Below are 26,195 nucleotides of genomic sequence, written 5' to 3'. Positions count from 1 at the left end.
CTGACTGCGAAACCTCCGTGGAGATCTGGAGCCGCATCCCGGTGCTCATCCCTCTCCCCATCCCACCGGGGTGCAGCGGGGCCAGCAGAGCAAGAGAAGCAAGAGCTGTCAGGAGGAAAAAAGGAGAAGAAAAAAAAAAAAAAAAAAAAAGGCAAGCCATGCCCCCTGCGTTCGGCTGCTCCTCTCCGCGGTGCTGCTGGTGGCAGATGGCTGCAGCCCGGCTGGTGGCTGGGATGCTCTTTGCTGCCCTGCCAAGGGCTGGGGCCGTGTCTCTGCTGTGCCCCCCCGGCACCGGAGGCGGCTGTGCGAACACGAGGAGGGTGCTTTTTAATGAACCTCCCCGCATGGGCTTCCCGGTGCCGCTTCCCGCATCCCTCCCGTGCTGCTTTTCTTCTCGGCGCCTGTTGCTCCTGCAAAACCCCTTCCTGCCCCTCGCTGCCACTGCCGGCCCCCCGCTGCCGTGTTCCCTCCTTCCTTCCTGCTCCCCGCGGCTGCAAGGAAGCGCTGGAGTGTCTGGGGGATGTCAAAACAGGCCATTAGTCACGGCTGCGGGGCCTCGTGCCTGGGGAGAGGCTGACGAGTGCTCTGTCAGGCTGGGAAAACCGGCCCGGTGGTCGGGGGGATGAGATTTGGGGTGTTTTGGAGGGGTTCTCCCTCTCTGCTGTGGCTGGCATCGGCCTGGCCCTGCTTGGATGGGCTGGGTCAGAGGTCCCCGGCATGAATTGTGCGGTGTTTCCCCTCCAAAATAAGCCGTGGCACCTGCGGGGTGAGGGGCTGCCTTGCTGGGGAGCGATCCCAAAAAACGACACGGCAAGGCCGAGGGGACCCTCTTGCAGCCCTGTCTGGCTCCGGCGTTAGCTGTCGGCTCAGAAGGGATGCTCCCCTCCTCGCCAGCACGGAGAGCTGCTGTCAGCATGCCCGTACACTGCTGTGGAGACCCCCCCTTGCAGGTGAAATCAACGCCTGGATTTGCCCGATCGGGGCAGCCCCGCGGCTGTGAGCTCCGTCTCCCGCAACCCTCGGAGGGCTGGTGCCTATAAATAAACCCCAAACCAGCCCGGAGGCGTGGGCAGGGCTGGGCAGCGCCGAGCAGCAGCAGCAGCAGCATCCCCCTGCCAGCAGCTCGTAGGGGCCGCCGACAACATTATTTTTGTGAAGCTCTCCGCTTCGGCCAGACATCTGCGTCTCGGCGCGGGCACGGCTCCAGAGAGAAACCCCAGCTCCATTTTGCGCTGGGGGCACGGAGCCAAGCCCCGAAGCGAGCCTCTCCCCTTCGAGCCACGCGGCATCTGCTCCGTGCCACCGCCGCCGAGGCTTTTTTCGAGCGGGGCTGGGAGAGGAGCCCCGCTTGGAGCTAATTAATCCGCGTCTCCGGAGGGAACGCGCACCTCGTCCGCGTGCGTCCCCGATGAGCCCCGCGGGCGGGCCGGGGGGGCCGCTTCCAACTTGGCCGGGCGGTGAGTTTTTAATTGCGGTCGCGTGCGCGGAGGAAATCGGGCTGTAACTAATGGGAGTCGCTCAAGCCGGCGGCTAATTACCGTCATTAACTGAGCAACAGTTTGGGTGACTCTTCCCTTGCTCCGCGCTCTGCCGGTCATCCCGGCCCCCGTGCATCGCGCCCTGCCGGGGGGCTTGGGGAGGGGGCACCCGGTGCCAGCGGGGTTTACACGGCCACTGTTGCTCCTCCACCTCCTCTAAGTGCCATTTTTGGGGCTGTAGGTATGATATTTGGGGCTATAAGCCCCGTTTTTGGGGCTGGGGCATGGGGAAATGGTGGGAATCGGGACCAGCCACTGAGGCTTTCCTCTCACCCGGTTCAACGCAGGAATTTTTCCTCTCACCGGGTTCCCCCCCACTTCATTTCTGCCACATCAGAGGAATGCTGCTGCTGGTTGATCAGCGCCTTACTAAGCAACCTTAAAAAAAATAAATAATAAAAAAAAAAAAAATCTGTTTACAAAACACATCTCCGCTGATGCTAAGCGAGTCTGGTTCTGTGGGCTGCCGCTCGCCGGCTCTGCTCGAAATGTGTCACTTGCACCGCCGGCTATTTTTAGAGCCCAGGTTTGCAAGACGCAGACGCTGGGCAGGTTTTCCCAGGGTGCCAGGTCCCTGGGGGCCGGGGCTGGCGTCTCGCCGTGCGCTGCTACGTGGCGGCCGCCAGCATCCTCTGCTGAGCCCCCGCTCGCCTGGCTTTCCCCCTCCGTGCGTGGATTTACAGATCCCTTTGTGCCTCTCGCCCTTCCCCTTCTCCTTGCTGGATGTTCAGCTGTTGCATCCTATACCCGAGCAATGCGGTGGGGACCAGGGATGCTCTCCGAGTGCCTGGGCACCGAGCTGAGCGAGGAGAGGGGGAAATATTCCCCTGGGGGTGCAGCTCTGCGGTGCACGGAGCCCACGGGCATCCGACGTGCCGCCACGGCGAGGCTTGGTGGCACAGCACGGCGAGTTCCCCAGCCCCAAAGCAACTGGTTTGGTTGATACCGAAATGTTTCTATGGAGCAACGCTGGTCTGCACCAGGCAAATTCAAGAGGAAGAGGGAGGAGAGGGCAGAAGCTTGGAGAGCACTGAAATTTTGTGCTGCCTGCTGGAGCAGGGAGGCAAACGCTTCCAGGATTTGGGGCTTGGAAGCTGCTTTTTCAAACCCGGTGGTGCGTGTCTTTTTTTTTTTTTTTCTTTTTTTTTTTTTTTTTCTTCTGGTGGATGTGACATAAAAAGCAAAACCGAAACGAAGTGTGTCTGCTGGGTTGGAGCAGACACTTTCCACCTGCTCCAAATGCCTTCTTCCCTTCTCTTGGAGTTTTTTTTTTTTTCCTTTCCCCAGCGACTTCTGGCGCTGGTGCTTTTCTCTCCACTCAGCAGGGCTCCTCTGCCCCGTGCCTGGCTCTGCTCCTCGCAGCCCCGGCAGGCAACACGTGCGTGCTTATTAACGGCCTGGCCGGGTGGATTTTCTCCCTCTGCTGTGGGATTTTTGCCCTTACCCTGATGGCAACGTGCAAACCTGAGCCTTGTGTAGGGTCTTTGGGGAGATGCTGCTCTCCCATCAGGTTGACGCTGGGCACGGAGCGGGGATGCTCAGCGAACCACCCTCGCTCGGCTTGCCTGCGCCTGTCGTGACTTTGTTGTAGTCACTTTGTTTTGCTCGTGCAGGGAGCTGCCAGCGCTGCTGGGAGGGTTTATTAACCTCGGAGCTGTCACCTGCTTCCTGCTTGTTATTCCAGCTAGCTGGCTTTCTCCCCGCTCCCGGGGAGCTTGAGCTTGTCACCGCTGTCCCCTCTAATGGAAGGCACCTGGGGCTCGGCTCAGCCCCTGCCACCCCCTTGCTGTGCTGCTGGGGACCCTTGGGTGCAGCCCCCGGGTGCGCGAGGCGAGGTGCTGGCAGGCCGATGCTCGCAGCCCGCTGCTCTCCATCCTGCAGGCTCCTGGGCGACTCGCTCCGAGCAGGCGCCGAGATCTGAATTAATGCTTTAATTATCCAGGCTCCTTCCCCGAAGGCCCTTCTCTCTGTTTTTTAATTTTGGAAGTCTCCTGCATGCGATATCTCTTTCCTCCTGCTCCCATCAGCTGCGATGCTCGGCCGGTGCCGGGAGGTGAGCGGGGGGCAGAGGCGGCTTCCCTGGCACCAGCCCTGCACCACCTCTCGTCCTCGAGGTATTTCACCAGGAGAACTGGGGCAAAATGATAGAAAAAAGGCTGAAAACGCCCCATCAGAGCAAATATCCATTTTATTAATAAAGGCTCGTCCTGCGGCTGGCCCTCCTGCAGTAGTGGGGTGGTGTCAGAGCGAGGGGTTGGGAACTAAACAAAATCGTGGTGGGCAGATGTGAGAGCAGCTTCTAGTGTCATCATCTTGGTGTGCTATTCATCAGCTTCCTCAATAATTCAGGGCCTTTTTGGTGTTAGAGGAGAGCAGATTGGGCAAATAAGGGCAGCGTGGCTCCTGGAGCTACAGGGTAAGCGCTGGGCTTGGTGGCTCTGCTCCAGGTGGTGCTGAATTCCTCGTAGAAAACATGAACATCCTTCGACAGGGACCATGAGCACCCTGCCTTGTGCTCTCTATCTCCTGGAGATATCATTTCAAAAGAGAAACATCATTTTCTAAGCATGCCACCTTTCTCCTAGCCAAGGCGATGTAAGTGTCCCATCGGCTTACAGAAATGTTAAAAAAAAATAAATCACAACTTGTGATTTATTTATTTTTTTAAAGAGCTGCAAAATATTATTGCTCCTTATATTCCCATTTTCAGCTCTGTCTCTGCTTTCTGAAACTTTGGGACCCGGCAACGAGAGGAAGGCAGGCAGGAAGGGACCTGTTGCGGTGGGGGCTGAGTCTCCCCAAATTCCACCCCCCTCCAGACCCTGGGCTCTGCCAAAATACCCCAAGTGTTGGCTTTGTGGGGTGAGGGCATCCCTGCGGGGCTGGGCTGGCTCGCACACTGAGGAAATCTCCCTCCAGCTGCGATGCCACTGCTCGGTGCCACTGGCACTGTTGCAGGTAGAGCCTATTATTATCGAGCGCCGCTCCGGGGGTGTGGGTGCCAGCTCAGGACCGGGTGCTGCAGCCAAGGGGGCACCCATGGGTGCAGGTGTTCCTCCCCAGCTCCTAAACAACAAGCTGCCAGAGCGAGGGCTACACAGGGAAGCAGCAGCGAGGGAATGTGGATAGTGTTGTTCTTTTGAGAGGAAACACAATCGCAATCTGTTATGGAGAGGGTTTATTTTTTTTCCCCCTTCTTCCTCTTGACTTAATAATTTGGCATTTGCAGCGCGGGGAGTTTCTGGGAGACGGCACGCGGCTCTCTGTACCACGGGCTTTTTCCTCGCTATGGTAGCCGTAGAGATCTATCGCTGCTGCTCTGCTTTTGGACTTGATTTTTTCGCTGGCATATGGAAGGAGCAAGCCTGGAGTGAAGGCGCCGCGTTAGCCGCTTCCAGCAGGCTGCGGTCCTCGGCACGGGGGGGCTCGGGGCTGCTCTGCGTCCCCCTCGGCTTCTTCCCATGGCAAAGCTCCCCAGGGGCTGCGGTGTGTGATATCCTCCTATAAACCCTCACTGGGGATCAGGCTGTGCTTTGGGGTCCTGGCCCATCACGCTGTTGTGCCCCGCTCCCCACGCTCCAGATGCGCCGTTGCACGTCTTGCTCTTGGGCACGGGTGTTTTATGCTTCAGGTGGAGGCTGGAGGTGGCTGGGAAGAGCCTGGCAGTTTTGGGGGGGTGTTCCTGCCTCCCAAAAGCTTCTCTTGGAGTGGCAACTTCAGCGCCGAGGCTGTGCTGCCTCCTGTCTGGAAACCCCTCGGTGGCTGGGTGCGATCCGCGGCGCTGCGCCCCCGCACAACGAAGATGCTGACTGCTTGGAAATTTCTTTGCAGTAGGGCTGACAATTTTTTTCCTCTTTTTTTTTTTTTTTTTTTTTTGGATTTGCTTATGTTCATAAGCTCCGGTGCTAAATTTCTGGGGATTTTTATTTTATTTTTGGGTGCAAAATGTGGTGGAAATCATCTGTGAGTGTGGGTGTGGAGGGGTGGCTCGGCACGGGTGCCCCTGCTGCCTGGTGGTGGGGTCGGTGCTGGGTGCCCTGGGGTGGCTCAGGGCTCGTGTTCCCGGGTGGGGATCCTACACTAGCACAATGGGTGCTTGATACGACCCCAGACAGACTGACAGATGTCAGAGGAGAGCTTGCAAGGAAAAGCAGGAGCCCTCATGAGAAGTTTTGTTGGTGGTATGTAGCCAAAGAACAACCTGATTTAAACCCAAAATGTAAAGGGACTGCATTGGATCCAGCTGCAGAAGGGAGGATGTGTCACTGCCCTCCTGGAGGGATGAATTTTGGGGTCTGACCCCCCAGGGGAGAGCAGGGAAGGAGGTAGAAGGCTGGCTAGGAAGCATAAAGTCTTGGATCCCTCCCGTTTTGCAGAAACCTGCAAAAATCTGCCACAGGAGATCACTGCCCCTCGACATCTCATAGCCAAGGCGTAGGTTGGGTAAAACCATCACCATCCCGTGGGTCTGGGAGCTCTGTGGCTTGGGGCCGAGGAGCCAAGGCACCACGGGAAGAAGTTGCCCAATTACTGGCCCTGGGGGGGCCCTGGCTGTGCACAGGCAGCGCTCCCGAGGCCGCGGTGCTGCCGAAGCCTGCTGGGAGCCAGCGCCTGAGTGGCATGGGGAAAATCAATCCTCATAAACTATTTAGGAAGGAGCGGGAGGGCAAGAGGAAAGGGGGGAATTGAGGTTGTTGGAAACAGCATCTCCTGCTGCCGAGGTGCCAAAAGTGAGCAAGTGATGCCAGTGGATACCACAGCACGGGATGGGATGGGCACCAGGGTGGTGGAAGGAAAAGTTCCATCTCAGGGCAGGGCAGAACTGCTCCTGGCAGAGCACAGAGAAAATGATTAAATTATTAAACCATCAAGAAATGATGCAAAAAAAAACAAGAGGTGCATCACTTTCCCCTGCTACATCCTTCCAGGTGGTGGCTGCTGGCGATGTGGAGGTCGGAGGCTGCACCCAGGCGCTGTTCCTGGCTGTGCCTGTGCCCCCCGAACCCATCTCAGCCCTATTTTTGGGCTCATTTGCACCACGCAGGTGTCGGTGTCCTACAAATTGCTCCCCCTCAAGGCGCTTACACAGGTGTAAATTATTCCAAGTGCCGGGCTTCAGAGAGATGAAAAAGCAGCTAGAAAATAACGCCGCAAATAAAGAGCAGAAGAAAAGAGGCAAGAGAGGTATTAGCAGCTCCATGCCAGCGACTGTAGGGAACTGATAAAAGAAGGGGAAAAGCAGAGCTCGCGGGCTGGAGGGGCTGGGTGAGCTTTCAGGGAAAAAATAAATATTTTGGGGAGAAGGGAGCGTGATGAAAATGCCCTTTTGGGGTCAAATCCCTGCTCGTTGGGGTTGCTGATGAAGGGGAACCCCATGCGGTGTGACGTCCCCTGCTCTGCTCTGCCTGGTCCTGGGGCTCGTGGTGGGTGAGGACCTCATGGTGTATAGGGTGTGTATAGGGTGTGTGTATGTGTTTATGTCCATATAAGTCTGCATATATGTATATAGGTTTACTTCTGCAAGCCTTTTCCATGGCAGGGCAGACTAATTCCCCATCCCCTTTGCTTCTCCGCCGTGCGATCCGTGCAAGAGCCTTCTTTATTTTTATTTTTGCACAAACAAGACCTTTTCAGTGAGCATCTGCGCACGAGAAGGCGGAAAGTCAGAGAACAAAGCCTCCCGTGGCTCACCTCCGCAGCATCCCATTGTTTTAACCTCTCAGGGGTGCTGTGACTCCCGGTGCCACGGGCGTGCTGTTTGCTCGGCGCTGTCACCGCCTTGGCGGGTCTATTACGCGGTGACACACGCTGGGGGCTGTGAGTCACCGTGGCGAAGGCGCCGCAGGGGGCGAGAGCTGCTTCTCCCCAGCTTCGCCAGGTGAAACACCCCGCTGTTATTTTCCTGGTGAAGTTTGGTGGTGGTGGGGGGACACCAGGCCCTTCTGGAGCAGCCATAGCACGAAGGCTCCTCCTGGCTCCGTGTTTTCCCCTCGGTTTGCTTTCAGCCCTCCCCGTGGCTCGCGGGGACCCGTGTCCCTCATCAGCCACGCTGGTGCCACCGCCGCCGGTCCAGGTGCTCCAGGAGAGAGCAGCTCCCTGCCAGTGGCATTTCTGGGAGACCGCTCTATTTATTTTCCAGCGCGTTTCCTCTCCCTGTTGCACAGCAGCTTCCAACGCGCCCGGGCGCGCGCTGGCAGCTCCTGCTCCTCTCCACCTCGGCGGTTTCATCGGTCGCCTTCGGGATGAGAGCAGTGCGGAGCTGGGTACCCTCTGGGGACGTTTGTTGGCTCTGAAATGAGCTGCCCTGCATTGCCAGGCTGGGCAGCACCACGTCCCCTGTCCCTGTGGGGCAGGATCGGCCCCAGCAACTTGGAGATGCTCGCCTGGAGCCTCCTGCGGGGTGAGCGTCGGGGGGATTTGGGATATGCTGGGGTGATGCCTGCTGGTCACAGCAGCCGTGCCCTTAACCCCACGCCATCCTCGGGGGCAGCAGGGGGTGGTGTGGAGGTGCTGCTCGGGGCTGGTTTGCACACCCAGCACCGCAGCATCACCCACCTGCCCCGTGCTGTGCGTAGCAGGCGGCGCAGCAGTGACCTCGCATCTCTTTTTTTTTTTTTTTTTTTTTTGAGCTAAATCTCCTTGCAAGGAGGGCGGCGTGCCCCGTGGGGCAGGGCTGTGTTCCTGGAGGCTGGCCCGGCGCTTGCAGCTGGAAATGATCCTGAGGAGCCCTGGCTGTGCCCTTCTTTGGGAAGGGAGCTCCTTCGGGGCGCGATCCCTGGCTGGGTGCGCGCACCGCCCCGGGCGCCGCCGGCTTCAGGCGCTGCTCACAAATCACCACACGCCTCCTCAGCTTCCCCCTCCCGTGCTCTGACACCTCACTGTCCCCATGTCCCCTGGCAGTCACCATCTCTCCCAGCCTTGTCCTCGAGGTGTTATTGTATTGATGATAGTGGGGTTGCTGTAGAGTCACTTGGCTGGCTCTCCGGGCTGTCCTGGGGAGGCCAGGCGATGCTCAGCCCGGGGACGTGGGGGCATGGCAGGTTGCAGGGAACAAAGGCTGTTTCCCAGACAAAAGGCTGTCTGGAAAAGGCCTCTCTCTCTCTCCGAGGTCTTGTGCTGCTCTGTTTTGTGTCCTTGTGTGTGCTCTCCCCTGTACAGGGCAGCTCGGGTTAAGCCCGGGGTGCTCTTGGAGCAGCTCCTGGATGCTCCTGCCTGCTTTTTCCCCCCCTCTATCCCCCTATTTATTCAGCAGGCAGGATGGACACCCACAGGGGGACGTGTTGCCATCGAAGCAGAGCTGCCCCCTGCTCTCAGCACCTCCCAAACCCCAAGGGAAGGATGCTGGGCTGCTGGACAACAGCCGGGCTCTGGCAGCTTTTGTCCTTCCCAGCAGGACACCGCCGGGGGCTGCGCCTGTCACAGGCTGAGGGCTGTCACTGGAAGGGGTCTCCGCATCCCCCCACGGTTTGTTGGAGTGCTGGCGGGCAGGTTTGTGCCCCCAGGGTGCTGTGTCCCCCCAGAAATGACAGCCTGGGGTGCAGCTCAGCCCCGTGGGGCAGCACGGCACTGAGCGTTTGCTGTTTAAATTCGGGGAGGATTGCTCAGATAAGAGTTGCAAAGAGATTTTGGAGCTCCTTGTGAGCCGAGCGGGGTTATTCTGGTAACAGGGAGTTACTTGGCTGGAGGCTCGGTTGCTGCCACCGCAATGTAAACAGGCAGGCAGAGAAACCCCAAAAAGGAACGTGCTCGTGCAGCTCGGCTGGGAGCTGGCCGCGGCTCTGTGGTCTTTAATCAGCTGCCGAGGGGAGAAGAAGCGTGTCGGGAGAGCTGCCCTGCTGCTCCCGCGGCCTGGGTGAGCATTTTGGGGCGAAACCTCCAATAAATGGGTCGAGTGAGCTGGCAGCACATGGTCATCTCCTGAGGATGGGGCACCCCGTTGGCATCACAGCTCGGGCTCACCGGCTCGGTGCGTGTCCCTCAAAGGCTTCCCTATTTCAGGGGCAAGGAGCAAACCCCCCAACTCACTGCTTTTTTCTGCCAAATTCTGCTCTCAGCTTGGTTTTCTGCTAACTGGTACACGCCATGAGACGCACGGCCCTGTGCCAGCCACCACGAGTGCTCCTTGTTCACCGAGCACAAAAGCACCCGGGCGGCCGATCCCTGGGCGAGCCAGCTCCTTTCTGGTTCTCCTCCCTCCCCAAATCTCCCAGGGAACTGATTATTGGAGCCCGACACGCGGCTCCCCCGAGCAGTGCTAATAATCTCCCTACCCACGCCTCTGCCTTTCGCTTTTTTAATTATCAGCTGTCATTAACTAATTTTCCCCTGGGCCCGTCTCGGTGGTGGGACCGCGGCCGGTTCACCCCTACTGCAGAACACCTTCACGGGGCTTTTTTGGGGGATGCTGGGGGCAACAAGAGTTTCTTTGGGTTGTTTTGTCCAATTTTAACCCATTTATGGCTGGATCCCGGTGGGCATATGCATTTTTGGAGCTGGCTGTGTGTTGGCTTGCACTGATTTTGAGTTTGTGTGGGGCCAGGCTCGGGATGAAACAGCAGTAGCTGGATGAAGAAATGCATTTTTTTTTTTCCCACTAACTCGGGTTTTGGGTAAAAATAAAGCCGGTTTGGTTCAGGGGTAAGCAGGAGGACCGAGGGCTGGAGCAGGGGCTGCCGTGCTGCAGATGCTCGGTGTCCTCGTTAGCGCGCAGCCTCATCAGCTCCTCGCCTTAACAAAATGTTCTGGCATCCTCCCTCCGCTGCTTGTCACCGCTCCGGAGGGAACGTGCCTTGTTCTCCTGGCAGCGTGAGCCCTGTTTGCAAGGCGAAGGCAGAGCTAATTATTTCTATTTATTTCCTCAAACTTCCTCGGCGTTTCAGTTTGATGGCTCCGCTTGATCTTTTCGCTTGCCTCCGAGCCTTGGGAGCAGCCAACTCCCAAAACGTGGCCCTGGAGCTTCTCGTGCGCGTGGATTAGGGGAGCACCATGGCCTGCGCCCCTGTCCCGTCTTTTTTGGAGACAGATCCTGGCCCCTGGGCTCTGCTGCAGCCCTGCTCAATGCAAACAGCCCCTGCCCTTGCTTCCTCCCCTACCCAAATAGATGCTCTGGAAAGAAATGGGGCTGCAGGGTGGTTGTGATAAACCAGAGTGGCCAGACTAGGAGTGAGAGTGAGCAAAGCGTGGTCGGGAGAAGGGCTGTGAGCTGGGAAAACGCCGAATTGCGAGGGTACCCAGGGCTGGATTTAAAAGAAATTAATGAATGCACTTAAAAAGTAAAAATAAATAAAGTCACATGGGCAAACAAAGTAGTGGAGTGAAGGATCTCTGTTTATAGGGATCTTTGGCTATGGTTTTTAGTGGGAGCAGCCAGCCTCTCCTCATTGCAAGCCAAAGCGTTTCCATTGTATGGAAAGTGGTGGTGAAGGGGGTCTGAGCCCAGCCTGGGGGTCCCTGCCGTGCTCTCCCCCAGGAGAAACGGGACTTGTAGGGCTGCTCTGGGAGGGAATAAGGAGTCAAAGAGTCAAAACCCTCTCTTGTGCCCCCCCAGAGTGATGAGCTGCACCGGCCCCGAGGATGCTCGGACTCGGCGCGTGCTCCGTCAGCGCCCCGGGCAGGGGGGCTGAGCTGGCCGCCCCCCCCCGCTACGTCCTGGCCCTGCCCGAGGAGGAGACGTGGCGCAAGCACCGGCTCGGCCTGATGCAGAGCACCCAGTCCTGCAACCTGCTGGAGCCCCAGAGCCTGGCCGAGGCGCTGGTGTCGCGCGCCGCCAGCTTCGACGCCCTCTACCAGCCCCGCGATGCCGACGGCGACGGTGGCAGCGCCCTGGAGCTGGGGCAGTACGTCCCCATCAGCCCGGACGTCATCAAGCGCCGTCGGGGCGGGCTGATCGAGCAGAGGGACATCATCAAGGCGCACGAGGCGCACAAGATGCAGAGCACGCCGCAGGCACGGAGGAAGGAGTGGGAGTAAGTAGGGGCCGGGGTCAAAAGGGTGGGCAGGGGGCGGCGGGCGCAGCGGTGTCAGCGCCGTGGGGCGGTCAGCATGGCGGTGCTCGACCTGCAGCATGTCCAGGATGGGTTTTTGGGGAGTTTGTGGGGTGCGTGGGAGAGATGGGGAGGGATAGCGTGGTGCTCCCTGTGGTGGTTGTTGGCTGGGGGTGTCTCTTGGTGGGTGCATCTGATGGGAATGGTGTGAGGGAGCCTCGGCAGGTGAGGGGCTCCCTAGGTGGAGAGCCTGGGGAAGGTTGTCTTGGATGTCCTATATCTCTGAAATGTGATGCAGTTCAACCAAACGGGACCTGGGTGGCTGCTGAGGTCCCTGCTGTGAGCTTTGGGCTGGGACATCTCCATCCCCACCTCCCCCTGGTGCTGCAGTGGCTCTGCCACCCAGCAGGCAGCCAGGCCAGGTCCCCTGTGCGCGCCGGGTCCTGGTGGGATGGAGTTCCCCTCGGAATGTGTTTGGGGTCATCGCCTTCTGCTTTTGCTGTGGCTTCAGCCCCGCTGCAAGAGGGCTTGCACTTCATCCTGAGAGGTGGCCGAGTGTCCCTGACTCAGAGCCAGCCGGGGATGTTAACGAGCCTGGGAGACAAGGATCAAAGTGCTGGGCAGAGCTAGCGCCTGCTGCAGCTTTTTTACTCATTACTTTCCTTTAATTAACTCCCTCCCGTGGTTTGCCTTGGAGCTGGGTGTTTCTCACAGCACCGAGCCTGGGGTCACGCTCCCTTGCCCAGCATCTGCTGCACGAGCCGGGCTGCAGCCACGTGCTGCGACCCCGCATTTAATTGCAGGGGTGTTCCCCGTCTGTGTCTGCTCAGCAAAAAAAAACAAAAAAAAACAGCCAGGGATGAGCTGCTGCCCAATATCCTGCTCTGCCACTGCCAGGTTTTGTGATAAAATCAAGGCTGCTCCCAGCCAGCTGTGCCTTCTCTCGTGGCCAGCACTTTTTTTGGCTGGGCACCGATGTGTCCGAGCCTGGGGACAGCCCAGGAAGGTGACACATGGGCTCGTTATCCTCCACACCCCACCGGGGCTGCCGGATGAATAAATCATGGGCAGGCAGGAAGGAGAGGGCTGGCCTCGTTAAGGAGCGAGCTGCTGCAAGGGCTGCTCGCTAATTAGCTGCCTGCGTGCCTGCAGCCCCGCGGGGTGGCGGGGAGGTGACCCGGAGCCCTTGGGCACGGGGTGCGCCCTCGCCGGCCCCTCCGTCGAGCAGTGGCTCCGACACGAGGTCTGGTGTTGGTTTCTTTGTTTAATGCCATGGGGACGTGCAGGGGGCTGCCAACCCAACCTGTCCCTCTTTAATCGGGTGGTTTCCCAGGCTGGGAAGGTCCCTTAGGCTTTGGAGAAGCCCTGCAGCTGGTGGGATCCCCGACCCACCCGTGGGTATGTGCCCTGGTGCCCAGGGCCCTCTCAGACTAGGTGGGTAGCACGTGGGGGAGAAAAGCGTCAAATGATTTTCCTTACCTCTCATTTTGTTTGGAATGATGAATTTTGGCTGAGATTTAGTGTTTGGAAAGCGCTGCTGGGCACAAGCTTCAGGTTCAGCACCTGGAAAATAGCTTGGGGAGGGGGTGTCCCTACCAAAGCCTTGCCACTGTTGCCTTTTGGCAGTGGAGAAGTAGCGCAGTGTGCTTTCCCCTTCATAACAGGGAACAACAGGAGGGGCACAACGCTCTTGTCCCTATATTTTCATGGGGAAACAGAGGCAGAGAGCAGAATGCACGGCACACCACGTGCTGCTCGAGTGTGCATGGGGTCATGGCTCTGTGGGAGGCTAACCTTTATGGTTTCCCCAAGGAAAGCCTCGAGCTCAGTCAGCAGAGGTCAGGAGCCACTGTGCACGGCGTAAATCCGCGGGACACGTTTATTTATGGAGTTTGGCTTGCGTGGCTGGGGAGGGACACAAACTGTGCCCTGCTTTTGGGAACAGTTCCCCGACCCCAACGCTGCAGCCGAGGGCTCTGCAGGTCCCCCGGGGCGCGTCTGGGAGCTGCGGCGTGGAGCAGCAGGGCAGGAGGCGCCGGCTGCTCGCTGCCATCCGTGCAGGGAGCGTGGCCAGGAGCAGCTCCGCGTTCGTGCACTGCTCCTGGGGGAAGCAGGAGCGTGGCAGAAGCTGTGAAAACGCGCGCGGTGCTGCTAGCAGATCTCAGCATCTCTTTACAACTCGGCAATCTGGCTGGTTACGTGCGCGCGCTGCATCCCAGACTACAAATGAAGCCGACTTTTTTTTTTTTTTTTCCTTTTTTTTTTTTTTTTTTTTCTTTCCCTCGGTGCTGCACTACACAAAAGGCCCCCTTGCTGTGCGCTGCTGCTGCTCCCCAGCGCGTGGCACCATCTGGGTTTAACTGGCGGCGGTGATGGAGAGGGTGCGGGTGCGCATGGGGCATCCCTGCTGCCGGCTCCGTGGGGACAGCGGGGCTGCCCAGGAAATATCCCTGAGCTGGGGACCAGCACCCTCTTCATCCGTCCATAAATTATTCACCGGTGATGCTCCTGCTTTAGGATGCCCTTAGGATGCTTTAGGTTGGCTCTCCCTGCTTGTTTTACCCCGCAAGAGCAGCGATGCAGGGAAAAGCCATGGCTGTGCTGTTTCATTGCCTGGGAGCAACGCCGCCTGGATTCGTTGTGGGATTTTGGCCTCGGGCAGTGGCTGAGTGACACCTCTCTCCCAGAGGTGCCCATCCCTTGCCCCCTGCCCCTTCTCCTCTCCCTCTTACTCCTCTGGGCACAGACTGAGGCTGGTTTCTGACCCCGAATGAACCCCGCTTCCAGCCCGTGTCCTGGCAACGGCAGCATCCTTCCTCCCGAGCCGCCTCCAAGCCTGGGTTTCTGGCACACCCTGGAGGAATTCCCTGTCGGAGCTGATGCAGGCAGCCCTGCAGAGCCTCGCCTGTTTTTCCCGTGGAAATTGCGCTTCCACCTGACCGCCACCGATGGGGGAATTTCTGGCTCGTGTCCGTCTTCAGCTCCCTCTGAAGGGCTGCAGCCCGTTATTCCTCACTCGCCAGCCTGTCCTTTCTACTTCTAGAGGTGTTTGCTGCAGACGTGAGCGACAAGCACAAATCCCTGCCTTTGGGGGCCTGCTCTGCGTGCTATAGCCCAAAAAATTGATGCACGAAGTTTGGGAGGTCCTGGGGGCTGCACTGGAGCAGCTCCCAGCTTGCTCCTTGATTTTCCCAGGTGGCCTTTGAGACGTGGAGGGATCTCTTGGAGAGGAGGAGAGATGAGACGCGTTTCTTGTCCCCACTTACCTTTTTGTACGCCCAGATGGCTGCTTTGCTCCCATCCTTCAGCGTGGGGTTACGCAGGTCTCCAAAAGCCCCCCGCTGTCTGTGTGGCTGTGTGTGCACAGCCTCAGCTGGGAAAGCTGTGCTGGTCCCCAGCACGGGGAGATTTGGGGCTGGAGATCAGCGGGGCTGCTGCAGCCCTTCCCAAAAGGCACCCAAAAGCTGGGGCTGATCCTCACCGTGGAGCCACCCAGCTGCAGGAGGGTTTGCCTGGAGGGAGCAGCTGCCCTGGCAGCTTGGGGCACAGCGCTGCCAAGCTGGAAAAAGCTGTGCAAAATCAGTGTAAAGCACACGATAGCATCCTGAGCCTCCACACCCCAAGGAATTTCCCAGGGGCTGTTTTTTTTTCCCCACTGCACCTCGTGAGATGATCCCACACCAGCTAACACTGCAGCTGTCCCCTCCACACATTTCCTCGGGTGGAAACGAGCCTAAATATTTTTATTTTGTTTTCAGTAGGCTTTTTCCCCGCGGAGGAACCTCAGGAAGGCGATGAGGTGTGCTCAGCGAGGGCGTTCGCCTTCGCAGAGGAGCTGCAGCTCGGTGCCCACCTGGTGCCACGGGGAGGGGGGCGCTTCTCGCACCTCCCAGCGCCGAGGAGCTTTCGGAGAGAGGTTTTTGCTCCCTGGCCCCTTCTCTTTCACAGGTTTGGGAAGGCGCGAGCAGCATCTCCTTCCCCTGGCTGGAAGCCAGGGCTGGTGCTCGTGTGGCTGCCTGGAGCATCAGCTGCTCAGCGCCAGTTCAGGCTTGCCGGAGAATTTCCACAGCTCCATCTTCTCCTGGCTCTCGTCCTGACAGCGTAATTTCACCGAAGCCACCCCGTTTGCTAGCAGGCGAGCACGGTCGCTCCTGAGAAAGCGGAGCCTGTGAGCTTGGCTTCGTTGTGTCGGGGATGGGGATGGTGGTTTTCTGATTTGGTTTTCTGGTCTGGCTTTCCTTTTATCGCTGGGGGGATTTTCAGGAGGTCGCTGAGGTTGTTTGACTTGAGCCTTTAGGGAGGCAGAGGATGGGATAAGAGGATGTTCCTTGGGCACAGAGAGCCCAGAGCTCGCCTGCCTTTTGGGGGCAGAGGGGAGATCCGAGAAGAAAGTCTGCTGGCTCTGGGAGATGCGTGGGGTCTGTGAGGATGCTGGTGGAGGAAGGGTGCCGGGGGGGTGACAGGGCACAGGCTGCCCAAAGAATCTCCTCCTCGGAGACCTCCAAAAGCCCCCCAGGTGTCCTGCCCTGGGGGTCCCTGCCTGCACAGAGCTGTTGGTCCAGGTGATGCCAGAGGTCCCTGCCAACCTCAACTGTGGATGGGAAGGATTTCCTCTGCTTCAGGTAGCACAGAGTTGGAGCAATGCCTGAAGGACCCTTTGTACCAGCAACAAGCTTTCCCCTGTCAAGAAAGGAGATGGCCATGGGATGTCTCTTCTGAGCTTGGTCTCCTGGGTCCTGTGCACACATAAGGCTTGGCAGCTGAGCTGGGATGCTCCTTAGCCAAGGGGAGAAGCCACACGGAGGGGTTTTGGGGTTGGAAGCAGGGATGGGAACTCGCTGGTACAGACGGGAGGCAGGCAGGGAGCTGTTTGGGTGCTGGGATTGCTGCGTGCCTGCCCGGAGCAGCCGGGACGTGGCTGCGAATGCCAATTAGAGCCCGACTTGCCAGGCTAAATAAAGCAGCGGGGCACTCCAGGCAATTTATTAATGGGTAATTATTTCAGGGCTCTTCAGCTGAGCTGCGAAGCCTCCCAGCCTAAAGCTACGAGAGCTGGCCCAAGGCACACGGTGGTCACGGAGAAGAGGTTTTGTCCCACAGGGGTCCCTGTGGCGAGCCTCTGCTGAGCCCCCAGCAAGTCCTGTGCTTGTTTGGTGATGTGTGCTGGTCGGTTTGGGCTTTTTGGAAACTGTGGGCAGCCCGTGGTGGGGCGGGTGCCTGGAGCAGAGGTTGCTGGGTGGTGAGACCAAGCACCAAAAGCACCTCACGGCTTATAAACGCTCAGGACCGTGGGCTTTTTGGCTGTCTTTAGGTCCCTTCCAACTTGTTCAGCTCACAACTGCTGGCTTTCCCCTGGTGCACGCAGCATCCTTCCACTAGCAGCTGTGATGGATGGGATGCTCCGAGCCCGGCCTGCGCTGAAGGGCGCCCGGGGAGAGCACAGGGAGCAGCGCATCCACGCGCCTGAGCTCTGTTCTGACATCTCGTCTGGCTCGTGGAGACACCTCCGGCACGTCTCCCCTTCTGCTTGTACAGGTGGATGTCACAACAGATCAGCCACTGGGAAGCATCTGTGCGTGCGCGCAAGCGCCGGGAGAGAGGGGAGGAGGAGAAGGGCTGGAGACGCGTGGGCGTTCATCCACGCTCTGCCCAGAGCTCCCCGAAAAAAAGGTGGTGAAGATGTGCCATGGGCCCTGGCAGCCCACCGTGGGTTTGGGACGTGTTGCGCTTTGCTTGTCGGCTGCAGAGAGGTGAATGTTGTTAAAAATGGGGTTGGAGTCGCTCTGGGATGGGTTCTCTTAGGGAAACACTTGGGGAAAGGTGAGGACGTGGTGTTGGAGCGTGGTGTTGGGCCCCCAGGATGTCACCCCCCAAGACCTGCTTGGCCCTTCTCCACCAGCATCCCGGCCCCACTGCCCGTGGGGCAGCTGTGCTGGTGGGGAGCAGGAGAAACACCTCTTCCTAGCCCTGCAGGTAATGAATCTGTTCCTGGAAAAAACTTCCAGTCCTGCGTGGTTATAAACACGCCTCTGAGTCAGAGCTACCCGGTCCCAATTTGAAATGGGGCCAGAGCCATGTAGACGATTCTCATTTCAGCCTATTTTTTTTTTTTTTCCCCCTTTCCGCACGGTTGAAGCCTTACTTAAAAAAATGAAAAAAAAAAAAAATGAATCATGATGCCAAAAGACACTTTCTAATCCAAGTGCAGCCCATAAGAGCTGCCGGGAGCTGCGGTCACCGAAATGGAGCCGTGCCCTGGGTGCCTGAGGGACCTGACCCCGAGATGAGGGGTCTCACGTGTGATCTTGGGTTCACTGAGCAAACAGGGGATGCATTTAACCATTCTGCCCCATTTTTGGGTGGCAGCACGCGGGGGGGGACAGGCAGGGTCCCCTGGGGTCCCCATGAGCTGGAGGCTGTGCCGTAAGGGCGCCGGTGCCCTCTGCAAGGCAAGGAGCGAGCGAGGGGTTGCGGTGGGAGCACGGAGTGCTTTTATTTGAATTTTTTAAGTATTTTTTTTTTCTCTCAGCCGGGCTGCAGGGCGAGGCCAGCAGCCGCTAGATGGCGGTGCCGGAGCGGGCAGGGCAGCACCGCTCGGGGCATCACCGCGCTGCGAGCACCGGGGGGCTCCGGGGATGGGGCGGGGGTCCCCTGCCAGGGGCAGGTTTGGAGACCCCAGCCCTCGGTGTGCTGCTGGGGGAGAAGATCGAGGAAAAAAAGCTTGGGTTTCACCTTGCCATCGCGTGGGGAGGGGAGTTAGCCTCCCTCTGGAAGTCTTAACCAGGCTCCTTCCCGTCCTGGTGCCCCCCCCGGTGCCCTGTCTTCTTGGATTTCCTTCATTGACAAAAATAATAATAATAATAATTATTATTATTATTAAAAAGCAGTGCAAAGCACCGCCACCGAGCTGGCTGCGAAGCTCCGTGCCATGTTGAATCATGTAGGCATCAGGCACGCTTCTCCCTGACTCACGGATGCCGGGGTGAGGGTCAAGACGGGGATGGCAATAAACATCCTGGGAAGCGGAGCCTGCGCCTCTTGGCACAGCCAGGGCTTCTTTTTTTGTGCCTTCAATCTTCGCTTAAGGAGCTGCTGGCTCATAAATATCCCATCCGTTAGCACCGGCGGAGAGGGAGAGAGGCTCCCAGCGGGGTCATCCTGCAGCGCAGAGCAGGGAGGAGAGCAAACCCAGCCCGGGGCAGAGGTGCCCAGGTAAGGGGGTGCCTGAGCTCCCGGGGGGGCAGAGGAGAAGCAGCGAGGCTGTCACGGCACCTCTGAGCCAGGAAGGGGTGCAGGGTCCAACCTTTTCCATCCTCAGCCTCTGGGTGCCTGCCCTGGTGGTGCAGGAGAAGGTTTGGGGATGCAGAGGTCAGCTCAGGTGGGGGATCTGCAGGGCTGAGGATCTGCTCGGGGCAATCAGCACAGCCCTGGGCTTAATTAACGGCGTCTTAAAGGGCTGAGAGGTGGCACGATCCTAATGGCACACCGGTGGTGGGGAGGCAGCAGAGGGAACGCTCCCTGGAGCGCTCCCCAAATCGTACCCGGTTTGGTTAGGGCAGCGTTTTGGGGTGGATCAGCGGGGCTGTAAGGAGTTGGTGGCGGGGTGGCCTCCCCCAGCAGCAGCAGGGTGAAATCCCTGCCTTTTGGGAGGGGGCTGCCCTGGGTGCTCCGCTCCTTGCTGTGATTTTGTGGTGGCAAAGCTTGGGGGGGGCCTCGCCAGATCCCCGGCAGCACCCTCACCGCTCGTGTGGGTGCAAGGCATGGCAGGTGGGTGTTTCGGAGAGCTGGTGAGCTCGGGGGGCTCTGTCTGAGTGCTGGCGCAGCAATCCCGTGGCCTTTTAGCTAAATGCTCCTCTTTTGGACCAAAAAGACAACCCCAGGGTGGTGCCTGGAGGTGGGGATGTCTGCGGTGAGGTGCTGTCGGGCTGCCTGGTGGGTGCAGCCCTTGCCCAGCTGGGCTGATGAGGGCTGATTACCTGATTAAGGGCTGCTTTTATTTCATTTTATTTTTTGGGGGGAGGGACGGGCGATGCTGTGAGCATCGCTTGGGGGATGTGCAGGTGTGAGTGGTGAGGAGGGAGCCCTGGGGTGGGGTGGATGTGGGGTCCCCCACCCCGGTAGCTGCGTGCCCCAGCAGGATGGGGTGGGTGGGGGCAGCCACAGCCCCGTTCGCCTCCCCTGTGGGTACAAAAAATAAAAAAAACAGCATGGGGTGTATTTGGGGAGGGGGGTGAAGGAGCCTAATCTAGAGGAGGGCTCTCCCTGGGCACCAGGGCAGCCCGGGGGGAGCCCCCAGGTTTCCCAGGGGCCGCGCATGTGCCTGGAGAGGAGCTCAGTGCAGGCTGAGGTGGGGCGAGCCCCTCGCCACCCTGACCTGCAAGCAGAGAGGGGGAGGGAAAGCAGAGACCCCCAAAACCCCGTCTCCACCAGCAGCCGCTCGCCCGGGTGCTGGAAACCCCTCTGCAGCCGGCGAGCGCTTGTTGCAGGGGGGGCTCCGCCGGCGCCTTTGTTCCCTTCAGACCCTCCCCTCGCCCGCTGCCTTCCCTTTTCGCAGCGGCTCCCGTGCTTGCCAAAAGAATGCACTGGATGGAGCGAGCGAGCGAGCCGGGCGTGCGTGCACGCGTGTTGTGCGCGCCCGCCTGCGTGTGTGCGTGCGGGGTGCGTGTGCGCGTGTGTCTGTGTGTGTGTGTGTGTGTGTGTGGTGTTGCAGCCGACTTCATTAAAGCAAAGCCAGCCCCGAGCTGCAGAGGCGCGGCGAGCGAGCCTTCGATTTGGTGGCCGGCTCCTGCGGGAAGCCGCCGGTGCCTGCGTGCTCGTGCCCTGGCAGCCCAAGGCTCCGGCATCCCTGCGGCGGCTGCGGGCCCCGCTGCGAGGCCCGGCGAGCTGGGCCACCCGGGGGGCTCCCGGGGGCTGCCGAAGATGGAGCCGGCGGGGGGAAGTTGGCTGCGAGGCTCCAACTAGGCTGGACCGCGCTGCAACCTGTTCCCCCGGCCTCCCCTGCGCTGCTGTGCCGGGTGCTGTGGCGGATGGAGGGCTTTGGGGTGCAGGGCTCGCCAGGAGGGGCAGGGAAGGGGCTGGTTTGGGTGCTGGGAGGGATGGGGCTGCTTTTAACCCCTGGCATCACGGCTGGAGGCGCGGGGGCTGCTTAGGGACGGGGCGCCGCAGCCTCCGCCGTGCCCCGGGGGCTCCCCGCTGTGCCCCCCCCCCCAGTTTGGGGTCCCACTGTGCCGCGGGTGCCGAGCCCGACGCTGCCTCTCCCTCCCCACGCGGGTCTCGGCTCCCTGGGAGGGCTGGAGGAGCGCCGGAGCTGAGCATCACCCGGAGAGGAGGAGGAGGAGGAGGAGGAGGAGGGGGCCCCGCAGCCCCCCCACCCCTCCACCTCCTCCCTCCCTCTTCTCCCCCGCTGCCTCGGCCGCGCGGCTTCGGCTCACCTGTGCGTTTTCTTCCAGGATGGCTCGCTTCGGGGAGGCGGTGGCCGGCAGGCTTGGCTCTGGAGATGGGGGCTCGGAGCAGAACCGGAGCCGGCAAGGAGCTCCTGCCCCTGCGGGAGGGACCCCGGGAGCCTTCAAGCAAACCAAAGCGCAGCGAGCCCGGACTATGGCTCTGTACAACCCCATCCCCGTCCGGCAGAACTGCTTCACCGTCAACAGATCCTTGTTCCTCTTTGGGGAAGAGAACATAGTCAGGAAATACGCCAAGAAGCTCATCGACTGGCCATATCCTTTCTGCAACCCCCCCGGCGAGCCCCCCCCCTTGCTCCCCGTGCCCGGATTTGCCTCGGTGGCCTCCCAGGACACGTGCGAGTGGCACTGGCTGGCAGGTAAGCGCCTGCCTTCTGCTCTCCTTCGGCGCGCGGAGAGGGGTGCCCTGGCACCCCAGAGCGTCCCCGGGGATGCTCTCCTCGCCCTGCTGCTGCTGCTGCTTCCCCTCCCTTGCTCTGCTCAGCGTGTGCTGGGGTGGGCTCCTTCTCCCTTCTCCTCCTCCGGGTGACCCCAGCCCCTCTTGGGGCTTGAACTCGGAAGCCCCCCCGTGCTGGCGAGGGGCTCTCCGATGCGGTTTTGGCGCTGCGCGTTTCGGGGTACCTTTTCCTCGGGCACGGGGGTGCGTGGCCGGGGGGGTCACAGTCTCTCCTCTGCGCCTCGATGTCTCGCTGGAGTTTTTGCCACCCCACCCAGAGCCACCCATCCTGCTGGGGACGGGCCCCTGCCAGCCCCCCAGCCTGCAGGGTGGCGGCTTCCCTGTCCCCTTGCGGTCACCTGCGTGTGCCTGCTCGCCCCTGGCGGGGGCACGGCTGTCCTCACCCCGCAGCCTCCATCCCACTCCCCTGGGACCCAGCTGCCCCCTCCCTGGGGCACAGAAAGATGCCAGCCCCTCTGCCTGCCCCCTGCTGCTCCCCACGGCCTCTGGGATCTGCTCTGGGGACCGTGGTTCACCCCAGGAATCCACGATGGGTGGAGGACACGGGTCCCCACAGCTCCCCCATCCTTCCAATACCCCCATGTGCTTCTTTTCCCTCCCGCCCTCCCCATGGGTGCCCCCGGGCACCGTGGCTGGTGCCCAGCACCGCAGCGTGCTCCTCTCCATCCAACCTGTGCTCGGCACCCCCCTGCCCCCCGGGTCCCCTCCTCGCCGAGGACACAAGCCCGAAGTTTCCCCATGGCCACGTTTTTTTTTCCCGGAGGACCCTCCCCGTAGCGTTTTCTGCAGTGGTGATTACATGCGGCTCTTGCTGGCGCTGGCTCTCCCTGCAACTTGTTGGTTAACTTGCCGGCTCCTCCGCCGGGCGCGGGATGGAGGCACCTGCCCTGGCACCGAGCAGAACCGGCGTTATTTGGTGCAACAGGTGCCTCGGGGACACCCTCGGTGCCGCGGGACGCGCCACCCCCGGCGCTAAGCATTGCTGGGGAGATGACCCCCGCGGCGTGCTGCTGCATCGCCGCCTCCGAGTCCTGCCCAGGCAGCTGCAGAGGATGCTCGGGGGGGCTGGCTGTGCTCTGGGGGGTGCAAAGGCACCCCGGGGTGGGGGGCAGCTTCGCCAAGACCCCCTGCGCCGTCCCCAAATGGTGCCCTGGGAGCGGCGGTGCGGCGGCGTGGGTAGGCAGGCTCAGCCAGGCGGCAGCTCCGCTCAGAGCACTGCAGGGCGTTCGCCGGGCCGGCGGGGCTTGTTTTCCAGAATATGCCAAATTATTCATGTGCTTTTCCAGCGCGGTGTGGGAGGGCCCTCGCTGCTCAGCTTTGCTTCCAGGCGCTGCTGCGGGCCGGGGTCCCGTGCTGGCGTGGTGCGGCACCACAGCTCGTCTGCCGCGCTCTCCCGGAGCCTGGCGCTCGGCCGCCACGCTGCAAAAACCCCTCGGCGTTATCCTTCCACGGCATTTGCGTGGCAGGAGGGAGATTGGCTCTTTATTTATATTTTTTTTCCCCTAAAAGAAGTGGCATATCCCTGGGTGAGTGCGTGGTGCTGAGCCCCCATGGCCGTTCCCTGCGTGGCTGCCAGCCCGCTCCAAGTCGCCCACCATGGGGCTTGCAGCGCGGCACGGCGGCTCTTCCCTTCGAGCTCCCGAGGGCAGGGCTTTTTGGTGAAGGCTTTGTACCCATTGCGTGAAATATTGGGGAAAAGGGGGCCTTCAGAAGGTGTTCGTTTCTGCTGGGAAAGGCAGAAGCCTCTCCTGAGGCTCCGTGGTTGTGCCCGGTGGAGAGGACCTCGGTGCCACCTCACTTTGCGCTAGGGCACGCTGCCCAAAACGCCGGGCGTTGCCAAAATGCCCCGTGCCCAAAACCTCAGGGCTTTGGGCCACGCCAACCTCGTGGCAAGGTCTCCGTGGGTGGAAGCTGGTGTCGGTACCGGTGGCCCTGCGAGCTGCTCCGCTCCTCGGAAGCCTTTTGGCAGGGCCGGGGGGATTTGTGCGCATCTGGCCCGCGGCACCCGGGGCCGGGATGGAGCGAGGGGAGGAGTGGAGGCTCTTCTTCATCCAGCTCCAGTTGACTAGGTAATAGGGCTAAAAATAACCGGTGATTCAGGCCTGGGTATCTGCTGGGTAACTGTATAATTATAACCAGCAGCCTCTGCAGTTTGGCTTCCCGGTGTAAATAGGGATGATGCATGGAGGGGAAGGAGGAGAAATACGATGAACCGGGGCCGGGATTCAGCTCCGTGGGGAGAGCGAGTCTTTGCCGAAAGCCCGGCTTGCTACCTCTGCCGGAGCTGCTCTTTTCTCTGCTCAGGCTCAAAACGCGAGGCAGCCGCTGCTTTGGCTGTGGGAACATCTCCTCCTCGCTTCTCCTCTCCTCCCGAAACAAAGCCCCACTCTGCCGGCCAGGCCCTCAGCCCTGATTTCATTTGTTTGCCTGCCTGGAGAGCCGCAATTCAGTTAGCGCACGAGATGGGCTGCAGCTCCTCTCCCTGCTCCGTCCTTCATCCGCCTAATCGCATTTGACCTGGACAAGATCCCTCTCCCTCCCCAGGAGGGCCAGATGACAGGGGGTGCCATCTCTGGCTCCGTCCCCAGCCCCTTGGCGAGCCTTCCTCATCACCTTCCTCTGCGCCCACGGCGACCTCCCGGTGCCCAAGGCCGCTCTTGGTGGCCACCGCGAGGGATGCGCGTGCCACACGGCAGCAATTTGGGGTGAGCGAGCACCCCCACATCAGCCTCTTGGGCACCGTCCCTTGGGGACAGTGGTGGCCTCTTTGTCCCCATTGCCTCCCCTCCACCACCATTTCCCTGCGGGAAGAGCTCCACCGCGCCGTGCCGCCCTCGGGCACCTCCTGGCACTACCCAGGAGCATCTCCTCTCCTCTGGGGCCCCTTTTTTTGGGCCCTTCCTTCATCCGTCGGGGATTTTGAAGCGTGGTCTTTCGGGGAGGGGCGGGTGGGTGCAGGGCAGGGCCGTCTCTGGCAACCGGGGCTGGAGCGCGGCCGCCCGTCAGATGGCGAATTCGGGCAGAGGCAGCTGTTGTCATGGCGACGCCAAGTTGCATCCCGTTGCTGCGGCGACCAAAGTTAAAAAACTGATGTTAAGGCAGGAAAATCACATGATGCGGTTCTTTTTTGTTTAAAAAAAAAAAAAAAAAAAAGGAGTGGGGTGAAAAAAAAAAAAAAAAAAGAAAAAGGTTTTGGTTTCCAGTTCTGAGGAGAAGGCTTCTCCCCGGAGCTGGCTGCACGTGGCAGGCAGGCGCCTGCGCCCACGTCGCTGCGGGCAGCTCCGGCCTGGCTGCATCCTGCTGGGCTCAGCCCTCAGGAGGGTCCTGGGTGGGGACCAGGTCCCCGTGTCCTACAGGCAGAGGTGGATTTTGGGTTGCTCAGAAGCACGGTGTGGGGATGGGGGCACCCAAAAGGCGCCCGGTGGGGACGGCTCCCGGTAGCGGTGAGGTGGCAGCTTGGTGCAAGTGGGGTGAAGCCCCCTGATGGTGTAGGAGCTGAAGGTCCGTCGTGTTCACAGCTTGGGAGCAGGGAAAGCCCTGCAGGGGAGCAGGTCCTGGGGGAAATGTAGGGATCTTTGGGGAATGGAGGCTTTGGTTTATAGGAGATGGGTTGGGGGATGCTGGAGGGGTGAAATCACTCCTGCCCTTTGGAGGCTGGGTCCTTGGAGATGCCCAGGAGGCTTCTCTCTGCTCCTTCCACCTCTACTGGCCTCAAAAATGGGGAGAAGCATGAGCACGGAGCTGCTCCTGCTGGCAGGGGAGGCGAGGGGAGCTCCCTGCGGCTCCCAAACCTCGCCTGGACCTGAGGAGGGATTCACATCCCACCCAGCCACTCGGTGAGGTCTCACCAACGTGCCACCAGCGTCACAAATCCCAGCTGGGAGCTGGGCACGGTCTCCACGTGAGCGATATCTGCTGGGTGGGGATGGCAGGGCGAGCTCGGCATCTCCACCACGGCATCGCCACCACCAGTGGGGACACGGGCTGGGGACACGGGCTGGGGACAGTGTAGCCTTGGGGCACCTTCCCCACCCCGAGCGCACCAGGCTGCAGGTGTGCAGGGGGATTAGCAGAGTTGCTAAGGAAACGAGTCAACTATTCAGGGGCGAGAGCGTGGATAAAGGAGATAAATCAATAAGGGAACCTATTTTTATCGGCTCCCTAATGATCCTCCCGGAGAAGCCAGACGAAGGAGGAGGAGAAGGCTGGAGGGAGATGGGCTTTCATTGCTGGGCTGGGAGGGAGGTGCTCTGTGGTTTGGGTGGCTGGAAGGTCAGGGCATTAATGCTTAATGAGAGAGGAAATGATGTGACCGAGCGCTGTCCGGCCCCGAGCTGGGAGGACGCTTGCTGGTGTGTGGCTATTTTCCCCCTGCTTTGGGCGGCTGTTCCTGCTGGCCCTAGGGGAGGCTTTTTTTCCCCCTCGGGCTTCCCAAACCCAGCACGTCAGGAGTTGTAGGGCACGGTGCCACGGCCCCGACTGTCCCATGTTGGGAGAACTTGGGTCTGAGCTGGCCGAGCACGGGGAGATGCTCACTGTGCGCATCCGCACCCTCTGCACGGGACCCGTGCGCCGCAGAGGTCTCTCCCGGTTTGTTTTTGCCTCCCCAACTATTAATTTCCCTGAGTGGCCTTTTAAACGCCTTGGCTGAATCTGTTCTGGCTCCTCTCCCTAAATAAATCCCAGCTCCTGCAAGCTTTGGTTGGCTGCCCCTCCTGGCAGCCATCCTGCTCCGGTGCCCGTCCCGCTGGCACCG

The 26,195-nt window shown here is 60.2% G+C and overlaps 1 protein-coding gene across 1 annotated transcript; it reads left to right on the top strand.

Moving 5' to 3' along the window:
• Positions 1-1,294: 1,294 nt before the first annotated feature.
• Positions 1,295-26,090, top strand: LOC309880779 (uncharacterized protein; the record flags this gene model as incomplete). Its single annotated transcript, XM_082766044.1, has 5 exons — positions 1,295-1,457; positions 11,086-11,503; positions 20,971-21,341; positions 24,028-24,144; positions 25,843-26,090. Exons 2-5 carry the CDS (start codon positions 11,112-11,114, stop codon positions 26,088-26,090), a joined length of 1,128 nt encoding a protein of 375 aa, XP_082622170.1. The 5' UTR covers positions 1,295-1,457; positions 11,086-11,111.
• Between the last annotated feature and the right edge of the window lie 105 nt (positions 26,091-26,195).

This window comes from Aythya marila, assembly GCF_965140915.1.
Source record: "Aythya marila genome assembly, chromosome: 8".
NCBI lineage: Eukaryota > Metazoa > Chordata > Aves > Anseriformes > Anatidae > Aythya > Aythya marila.
Note: the sequence above shows the minus strand (reverse complement) of the source record. Positions and strands in the feature narration are given on the sequence as shown.